Source organism: Urocitellus parryii, chromosome 11 (genome assembly GCF_045843805.1).
Source record: "Urocitellus parryii isolate mUroPar1 chromosome 11, mUroPar1.hap1, whole genome shotgun sequence".
Taxonomy (NCBI): domain Eukaryota; kingdom Metazoa; phylum Chordata; class Mammalia; order Rodentia; family Sciuridae; genus Urocitellus; species Urocitellus parryii.
This window is the reverse complement of record NC_135541.1, coordinates 25827487-25837846: the sequence shown is the minus strand read 5'-3', so window position 1 is coordinate 25837846 and position 10360 is coordinate 25827487. Positions and strand designations below refer to the sequence as shown.

The 10360-nt window shown below is 48.1% G+C and overlaps 1 protein-coding gene across 1 annotated transcript in view; it reads right to left on the bottom strand.

Moving 5' to 3' along the window:
- Positions 1 to 2063: 2063 nt before the first annotated feature.
- The window catches only part of Ctps1 (CTP synthase 1), a 29520-nt gene continuing 21223 nt past the window's right edge, over positions 2064 to 10360 (bottom strand). Inside the window, exons 12-19 of the mRNA XM_026412895.2 lie at positions 10289 to 10351; positions 8351 to 8394; positions 7031 to 7127; positions 5950 to 6005; positions 5764 to 5860; positions 5010 to 5154; positions 4343 to 4436; positions 2064 to 2957 (exon numbers count right to left, since the gene is read on the bottom strand). Of these exons, the coding sequence (XP_026268680.1) occupies positions 4352 to 4436; positions 5010 to 5154; positions 5764 to 5860; positions 5950 to 6005; positions 7031 to 7127; positions 8351 to 8394; positions 10289 to 10351 (587 nt within the window). The 3' untranslated portion in view covers positions 2064 to 2957; positions 4343 to 4351. The remainder of the gene's footprint in view (positions 2958 to 4342; positions 4437 to 5009; positions 5155 to 5763; positions 5861 to 5949; positions 6006 to 7030; positions 7128 to 8350; positions 8395 to 10288; positions 10352 to 10360) is intronic.

The window sequence follows — 10360 nt, the reverse complement described above, 5'->3', positions numbered from 1 at the left end:
CTTGTAGCTGGTGCCCATCCCCCTGTGCAAACACCCTGGCCTTGGGGCTCCATCTGGGCCTATGACAGGGCTAAAGGACTATGGGTTTGGGGGCTGTTCTAGCTGCAGAAAAAGCACAAGGGCAGGAAGAAGAAAATATGCCCGCTCCAAAGGCAACTGACACATCTACAGGCAGAGCTGAGTAGAGTCTAACCCAAAAGTTAAGGAAACAAAGGAGACAAGCATATGAGACACCCATCCCAGCCACCCACCAGACATCTGCAGCCCAAATAGTCAAGTGTTTTTCAAGTTCCGAAAAGGTAACCTAGGCAAGCATTATCATCATAACCCACACATCAGAGGTGTTATCTACAGCAAAGCTAGACTTTGTGACCTCCAAAATCAGTGATTTTTAAGTTGACTTAGAATAGGTGAAGCCAGAGTTTAGTGGTAACAACTTCCTCTTGTGTAAACATTGTTTCTGTGGTTTATCAGGGTCTGAGGCTGTTGGAAAGAGCACAAGGGCACAGAGGCAACGTGACCTACCATGGTGGTCTCTGTCTGTAACTCACCCAGTGGGCTGTCCCAGGGTGGCTGAAGCTCCTCAAGAGCTACACAAAGAATGGATTACTTGAGCTGGGGTGTCCCTCAGTGGTGGCGTGCTTGCCCAGCATTCACAAAGCCCTGGGTTCTATCCCCAGCACCAGGCATGAGGGTGGGAACCTTACTTAAGAAGCCACAGCAGAGTTTCTGGCCAACTTCTATGAGCCAGGCACCGCAATCCTCAGAAATGCCCTTAGTGGGAAGTAGCCAGTTTCTACAAAGGCAAGGTGATCTCAGAGTTAGCTCAGCTGCTTCAGACTGCCCAGAACCCAGGAGAGATGCCACCAAGTCTCTTCCAACCATAGAGAAACCTCTGGGCCCTGGTTAATCGACACTGGCATGGCAGGCCGACACCATCTGGCTGAGCTCTGCAGTCCCTGGAGAGCTATGTGGAGTTCCTTTTCTCAGAAAGGTTCTGCAGGTGGCCAGCCCTAGGCAACTGGTCACCTTAAGGGAATCTTCACCAGGGGCAAGAACATGACTACAGGGAGCTCTTCCAAACCTCCCTATACCCACCCAAGTCCTCAGTCGCAGGACAATGGTGACCCCAAGGGAACGGTCACTCCCTCAGTGTGGGGAGTGACAGGCTGCTATGTGGCATAAGGTCAGAATTCCACTCAACCAGCCATAATAAAAGCCCTAGACAAGTATGAAGAGCTCTGTGGAAGTGAGTGTTTTAGGTCAGTCTGTGAGCACGGGAGGCAGACAAAGGTGACTTGTTCTTGGTCAGAGAGCAGGAAGGCAGGCTCCCAGGCCTGCCTGGTGGCCTTGGACCATGAATGGAAGGACAAGAGTCTACTTCTCTTGAGTCTCTCTGAAGTAGAAGCTGGGCCAACTCACTTGTGAGAAACACATTTCCCTCCCCAAACCCAGTATCTCAAATTTCAGCAAGTGAAGGCTGTTAGTTAGCCTGGTGAACAGGTGGCCTGAGGCCTGAGTACCTGCCTCAGCAGAGAAGACAGCTCATCTCTAAGAGGTGTGCTCAGCAGCCAGAGGGTGAGTGGGTGCCTCTGTCATCAACCCATTACCCAGGACAGTGACCATGAGCTGGACCTGTATTCCAGAGGCTGAGGGTAGAAGCAGAGCGGGGAGAAAGCAGTCGAACTGGTTCAGAAGATCCTTGGTCGGCCACTCTCATCTCTGGGGAGGGGCCCAGTTTGCAACTAGCAAAAAGGCACCCTATGCAAGGGCCTGCACTTCTTCCCTCCCCCTTGTCCCTGACAAGCTGTACACTTGGCACTCATGTCACTTTCAATCTGTCCTGACATGTGAGAACCAGGATGTGAAGCCCTGTTTGAAAACTCGGGTTCCTATTCACAAGAAAGGCTCGCCTCTAGCTTACAACACTGTGGGATTGCTCACTGAGGCTGCAGGCCAGAGGAGTAGCAGGCACCAGTGGCACCCCAGCCACACGCTGCAGCTTTCCCCACCTGGCCCGTGACAGACATAAAGAGAATGAAAAGGCATCTTTTGTTCTGCATTTTTTATTTCTTAAGTTAGAGTATACATGGAGTCCAGCCAGAATACAGTAGGCAGTGGCTATGCCTATTCCATCACATTAAGAAAATAGTTTGCATATTGCATTTTAACTGCAGTTAACACCATTCTGGAAGAAGAAAGTACCCTCAGGTCAAAGCTGTCTATATATGAGAGGGGTTTAGAGGCAGTTTCCCCACCAAGATTCTTTTTATTATTTTTTTTAAAGTGACCCCTTGATGCAAGGAGTGTCTCCCAACTCCAGGACCAGGAGATGCAGCCAGAGGTGCAATTTTAAAATCATACTTCAGAGACACCAACTTCTTGCTGCAACATGTGACACCAAACTGACTGTCCCTTTGGAGGACAAGGACCAGCCACAGTTGGCACCGAGAGCTTCCACAACTCAGAGCAACACTGAGGCCTCAGCTCTGGCTTCACTGCTTTTGGTGACCGGCGGTGCAGGAGGTCACCAGCATCCCACAGGGGAAGCACCGGCTTCAGTGATCCTCCCGTGTCTGCTCCAGCCACCTGCACTGAGCAACGGCCTGGGCACCCAAAGGAAGCGACAAGCAAGACGCTCGAATCCACAATGACACGAGGTAGTTGGAGAAACAAGGTGGTGGACAGGCCTCCATCAGCCCCTGCTGTCAGCACCCGTCTCAATGTGGGCTTCTCATCTCACAACCTCCTGACCTACACGGGAAAGGCCAAGCAGCAGGCAGGCCTGGAAACAGTGTACATGATGCGACATGCCAATGACAGTTTTCCAAATACCTTTCTCCCCGTAATAAAATAATCTTAATAAAAACATAATTTAAAGGAAGTGTCAAAAGCCGAGTGTAAAATCATAGCTGTAAACTCTTGTCAAAGTCAAAGGTTCTCTTGAAGAATCATCCCTGTTTAAAAAAAAAAAAAAATGTTAGCAATTATATGATGGCCAAGTAGAAAACTTAAGAATGTACAGTCAGCTGCCATGGGGAACAATGCCTGTTTTTCATGGTAGAATAGCAATAAGAACTTAATATGAATAATTAGAAGCTAAATTTATAATTCCTACAGAATCACACATTTTTTTTCTTTTTATTTATTATTTTTTTTTAATGTTGGTTGTTCAAAACATTACATAGTTCTTGATATATCATATTTCACATTTTGATTCAAGCATTTTTAAGACCTCTGCCTTGGCCCTGACACAAGCACTCTTTGTCCACAGTGTCCTCCTCTTACTGGTCTGCTGACAGGCATGTCTCCACAGAAACTCCATGTGGCTGACCAAATGCCCACCTGCATTCCCCTGCCCCTTGTCTTCCTGGTCAGGGGTCAGGGATTAGGGGGTGCCTCTGTTACATGCTCACCTGACACAGATTAAGCAACCCAGGCCGTCCTGATGCTGACTGACTTCTCATGCCTGCCCATCTGTCTACGCCCACAGGTTAGGTGGCCAATCAGTAAGGCAGAAGGGGAATCAATGGAGATCACTGAATCAGTCCAGCACTAGGCCAGCAGAGGCCCCAGGGGCATGAGTACAGGCACACAGGATCCAGGAGGGCCACCTGCCCTGCCTCAGGGCAGGAACTCTCTCTGCAGCGGGACCACCAACAAAGTGGACCATACTCTCCACTCTCCCCCTTCCAGACCCCACCCTATCCCCTTTCTGATCCCCTCACCAGCAGAATCTATTTCTGACAAATGCAGTTTACTCTGTAATCTTAAAGGACTTTTAAAATTCATGGCAATGTCCATAATTATTGTTCTTTATAAACTTACAGACCCTGTCACTAAACAGACATTCAAAGCCTCCTTGCTATTTGAATTTTGAAGAATTTTCGGAATAAGCAGCAATCAAACCAACTATTTGCAAGCAGTATCAGTTCTGAAACACTTCTTGTTGAGAACTTGAGGAGCTGCAAAATGACAGGCCATGCTGTCATGCCTGTCACCTCCTTCACCATCTCTGAGTTTATACAACTTCATGAAACAAGGCCTAAGAACCCAGTCCCTTAGTTGAACCAGTTGGTCAGACTGGCACCTCTGTGAAGCACTCAACCATGTGACACCTGCCCAGTGACTGGTGTCACCATAGCAGCTCCCAGAGCAGGGCAGGTAACTTGGAAGAGGGTGGCCCACTGATGGTCACACTGACCTTACCACTTCCACTCTCTAGCAAATAAGTTCTTAGCACCAAACTTTCATGATATTCTTACAATCCTAGTGTGTTATCACTGTTTAAAAAAACAAAACAAAACAAAAAGACCAACTTAACATTAAAAATATCACTTACATTGCCAGATCAGTCATGGTTTATTGATGGAAATTTCAGTTCAGTTATTTCAGAGTCAGGGGAGCTGCTCCCACTTCTGTCACTATAGGTGTCCCTGTAGAATACAGAAAGTTTATTCCTCTTCTCCTGCCAAAACCCTCACGATACTTTTGTTTCTGTAGCCACTGTTACTACAGGGACGTGTCCACACAGCACAAATCAGACTTCACTACACAGTACACTCGGCCTGAGGCTGTTGAGGGATTTCCTTCCTCTTACCATTCAGTTAATGATAACCACACACTCAGAGTAACCAGCCTCAGACAAGGTGGCAGTAGGGTACAAATCCCCCTGGGGTGTCGCATACTCCCTGCAGAAAAACCCTGTCCCCTTAACATGAACGAGACAGACCTCTGACAAACATGCTCCTCAGCAGAATCACCAGAACCAGATGCTAGAGAGAGCAGGGCCTGATCAATACACCAAAGGAAGCAGCCTGAGGAAACCCCAGGACAGAGCAGGAACCTCTATGGAAATGTGAGGAACACATGGTGTCTCATCCAAGGACCCAGCCATGACATCTATGACTTTTTCTTGGGCCTGATTGTGTGACACCTCACTGTGAGAGCCAGTGACCCCCAAAGGACTGGTGAAGACAAGATGCTGATTGCTGAAGCAGTGTCCCCACCTGGGCGAGAGCCTGCAGCCTTTCTGGAGGTAATGTGGGAGCCTCCCCACAGAGGCCAGGAGGAGGCCAAAGTATGGCGGGGAGGGCTTGATAGGCCTGGACAGGAACTCTGGATGGTACTGAACTCCAACAAAGAAAGGATGATCTGAAATAGAAATCCAAAGGATCCATTAGGTATTTGGGCAGAAAATGTGAAAGATGAGAAAAAGTCTTATTAAATCGACGCCAACAGTCTGGGGCCTGGTGGTAGAGTAACTACCAAATGTGTGCAAGGCTCTGGGCTCAATCTCCCAGAAAAAAACCCTAAATTATTTCAAAGTAATGTTACCATCTGAATCTAGGTAGAGACAACCCCAAAGTCAGAGTGACCTGATCCCCTTCTCCCAGCACTGTTGTCCCCTCCCAGCTAAGGGGGCTCCTCTCCATAGACCCCCCCCCTGGGTCCCCTGGCTCCTGTGATTTCCACAGGTTGAGCCACACAGCTCATGTGAGAACTGAAAGGGGCCAAGTATCAAGTCCACCCTCTTTCTAGAGGAAAAAGAACGGAGGCCTAAGGTTACCTGGCTGCCTGCGGAAGGCCACACACAAGGATAAATTTCCTGGGGCTCTGGCGCCTGTGTCATCAAGACCCTTCCCCTCACAAGACAATGCTAATTCTGATTTGTCCAGAGCAACGACACACGGCTTTACACTTTCCCATGTGCCAAGAAATCTGACTTCATTTTTCATTAAATTCAACTATCTCAGCAATTACCTTCCAACTCCACGATCTCCATCCGCTCCCCTTCAACATCTTGGCCAACAAACTTTAAGCCCTGCTCTTCCAAGCACTTTTTCAAGACTGGATTCACCTGTTGATCCATGAAAAATAACTGTATTGATCTCTGTTACTGTGTCTCCCAAGTAACAGAAAAGAGCAAACGCGAATTGGAATTCTCACCTCAAATCGATGGCGATGCCGTTCTTCCAAGTAGTCTGGGTCTCCATAGAGTTTTCCTGGGGGAAAAAAAAGGCTGGATTTATGACTTTTGACTTGCCAAATACCCTGTTTCACACCCACATCCTACTTCACAGTGGACTGTTATCGTCCACATAGACAGGCTGCTGGAATTCTGGACCATGCTTCCTGCTCTTAGCACAATTTAGACTAATTCTTGGCTTCTGGCTCCTTCTGACACAGTAAGAACCACAATGGAACCAGGCTCACCACCTCCATCAAGCTTAAGACAGAGTGCCCCGCCGCTAGAAGCTATCCAGGAAGACAGACCAGGACCCAAGCACCCTGAGCCCTGAGGACAGTGTGGGAAGAGAGACAGTTTAGAGCTTCGCAGATGAACTCTGGGGACAAGAGTTCAAGTCAGTGTCTGAAGGTGCCAGCACCTGGTGGCTGTAGGCAAAGAGGCACCGTGTGTGCAAATGGGCTGCTTAATTAACCCACTCCAGTGAGACCTCAAGTCCACAGAACACTAGAATTGGAAGACTAGTACTCAAGCAACTCAAAATTAGGCTGCCAAAGAGCCCCAACAGAAACACAAGAGCACCTCTGCCACAGAATCAAAGGCAGAATGTTTGGGGGTACAGAGGCGGAGGGGTGGACTGAAAGAAATGTCTTAAGTACTTTTCTTGCCCAATTTCCCTTCATTTCTAGCATATATTAATACTTTCTTCAAGTAAAATCTATTTGAGTTGACTCATATGAAATTGTCGTTTTTGTGAGATAATAATCATCAAATTTCATACTTAACAGTATAGGAAAGAAACAGACCACAGTGGATGTGACCTAACTGCCCTGTCCACATCCCAGAGTCCTGATCGCATTGCCAGTGATCTAAGACCCACACTGCTGCCCTGCCTACCATAGTACATCCTAGGAGAAGATGAGTAAGAGGAGGGAAAAAAATTCAAAAGCAAGAACAAAAAGAAAAAAGCCAGGCTGACTCCTGAGAGCCCCAGCACCCCACTATGATACACATCCTGAACAGGCCAAGCCAGAGGCCAGGCCAGCACAAGGCAGCTCTTACTCATGACTGAGTTCTTGGTCTGGAACAGGGTTCTCCTCTTGCCCAGCCTCATGGTTCCTCCCATCTGCCCAGGGTTGTGTTCTGGCATGTCTATGACCTGGAGACGTTCAGAAAACAAACACAGACTACCAAACTCTGCTTCGTTAGTGGCTGGAACTCCTCCACTGAATGCAGCCCACCTGTGAGGAGGCCCTACCTCTCTAGCCTTCTCTGGTAAGAGACGCTAGCTATCTCAGGAAACTGTCTCCTAGTAATCATTTTAAACCTCCGGGACAGGGGTTCAAACCTTTGGCCTTTCCTCATAACACTGTACCTACCCCTAAATACTTGGGATGACAAGGAACCAGACCGTCGCACATTCCAAGAACAAACGGCACAGCATGGACACAAGCCTAGCTGTGTCAGGACATCTGCTCCCTCTGCAGTCCTGAGGAGCTGCCCAGTCCTTGGGCCTGCACCAAGCGGGGTGGGCTATGGTACCCCAGAGGACAGGCCAGCTCACCTCTCAGCCTGGTGCTCCGGTGCACCTTCTGACCTCCAGGGCCGCCTCTGTGCCCCATTCCCCCACCCCAAAGTCCAATGTCAGGTGATGTTTGCCTGCCATAAGATTAAGAACCCTGTCCACTGAGTTCATCAGTGTCTTTAGTGACAAGAAGAGCCCCTGGCACAGAGCACGTACTCAGAATGTATTGAATGTTGAAGTTAAAAAAGTAGCTTTCAACATGCCTGCCACTCCTGGGTTGGGGATTCGAATGAAATAAAGGCACCGTCCCTCCCCAGTAAGCCTTAATAATATGGCAGGCTGACAGGCCATGTGACCAAAGTGAGAGATGATACCAGGTATGCTGGCCTGGAAAAGCTTTGGTTACCATTAAACAAATCAGTACCACATCCCAGCAGTTCTTTAATTACAATCCCACCCCAGGACTGCTGCTGGAGAACACGAGCTGGTGCGCACAGTGAGGACAGCAGCGGGCACGTGGGTGCATGTGGAGTACTTCATATGAATACTACTCCAGGGAGCCCAGGGGAGTGGGGGTAGAAAACTATTTTAATCAGAATCCCCTCTAGCTGTCTGGGCTGGCACCTTAAAAGGTTTTCTGTAGTGAACTGGAAAGATCAGTGAGAATTCCATAGTGAATTCCATAGTTTTTCCTAACCATTAGGTCTGGGAGCACAAGACCCCGGGATTCTGGAGGAGGGAGCTGCATGGCTCGATGCCTGTCTCTAACCATCCGATGCCTGTCTCTAACCATCCGCTGCGTCCTGAGTGCCCTTCCAGCCCCTTCTGACCCTGGGAAGGTTCAAACACAAACTCACCACAGGATGACTGGTCTTGGGGTCAAACTCTGTAGAATTGGCATCTGAAAAGTCAAAATACTTGGGTTATGAAGATAGCTAAAAACAAAACTGATCCTGCTGAGCGCTAAATCACAATCTCCTCCCTCTGTTTAAAATCAATGGTGAAATAAAAACTAGGGACAGCATTTTAAGATATAACAATACTCAACACACAAATAGGTGAATTTTTTCTATCAAGTCTTTAACTTTCTAGAAAGTCAAGTAGGACACAATGGGGAGAACAAAACCAACAGCACAGCCTAAAAATCTGTGACAGTTTTTCATTGTCAATTTTTTTTTTTAAACATTTTGTTGTAGACTCTCTCCAAAATAAGCAAGAACCATCTTCTCATTTTCTTTCATCTTTAGCATCTAATGTGCCCTATTCAACTGCCTGGTACAATTGCCAAGTCAGAAACTAACTGATTTCGATGGAAATAACCTATCAGTGAATAAACTTACCATCTAACCACTACAGACTAAAAGGACAAGCAAGTCCCCCACACTGCATGTTGGTCCTGGAGTGAGCACTAACTACTGCTACCCTCCTGGGCCTGAAGCAGGGCCTGGTCTCCTCTAAAGAACAAGCTCATGTCCAGTCACCCACCTATCTGGAACCCAAGTGGGAGGCAAGAGATCAGGCTGTGCAAGAGTCCAAGAAATCGCAAAAGCCATTCCGGGGTCAAGGGTGAAAAGAGAGCCCTGCCAGCATTCAAATGCCAGCACCAGGGGCGTGCTGCCTACTATACTCAGCTACCTTCCCATGGTTATGGTCAACAGCCTCTCAGAAGAGAGATGAACTGAAACCCAGCTTGGCCAAGTTGGCCACTGAGGAATCACGTATACTGCATAACCCAGACCGCTTTTACATCCCTTCAGGATGCTTTATTTTTCAAAGAACTTACATGTCTTCTGAAAAGCTAGTATTTGTCAGTTGGGCTACAGAGAATAAATGACTGGGGCAGATTATTCCATCATGGCCCCCCGACCACACATCCAGTACCCATGCCCTGTGACACCACCCCCACCACCTACTCCCACGAAGTCAGGGTTTGGCCTGTGACTTGCCTCTGCCAGTGGGACAGTGGCAAGTTTGACAAATGCCTGTGCAGTGGGCCTGGCTACAATGTGCAGTCAGGCTACAGTGTGTGAAGAAGCTTGGACTGAATTAATAAATGATGAGTCACAACATGGACACACCATCTCAGTGTCCTGCTGGGCCAAGCTCGAGGCTGAATGTCAGACAGGAGTGAGTGACCCCAGATACACAACTCCAAGCAGACAACCACTCAGCAGAACAATGAGAAGTTGTCAAGTCATGATTGTTACCAGCCACCAAGTTTGGGATGGTCTGTCACAGCGACACAGCTAATGAGCAGATCTGATACTACGTGAGCACTTCTTATTTGCCAGGCCCGGGTAGGGACTACCTACATGCATTTCTTCACCAAATTTTTACAACTATGTGAAGTTGGTACCATTTTGACTCCATTTACAAAAGAAACAAAGACCCAGAGAGGCTAAATTATCTAAAATCATCCATAATAAGTGACAAAGTCAGAACTTAGGCTCAGGTGTGACAGCTCCAGAGCCCAAGTTTATAACAACTGCATAGGCCTCACGTAGTCCAGTGACTTCTTGGTGGGTACCAGGGAGATGGTGGCCATGGTGGTCAAAGAGAGAATTTAAAGAATAGAACATGCTGAACAGAGAGCTGAAGATGGGCTTCTGCAGCTGCCCCCGACCCCCACTCCCCTGTGGAGAGCTGCAGGGCAATCCAGTCCCAAAATTCATTCTGCACATGGAGGTTCTGAGGAGCCAGGCACCATCTCAAGGCTCCTACCACCCAACACGCAATGCCTTCACGCACTCAGGAAGTGGTTAAGCAGGAATGAGGGTTTCTAAATGCACGCTTACCTGACCACCCCAGCACATTTCTTGAAAACTCAACCACTGCCAACTGCATTCCTAAGCACACACCTTCCAGGG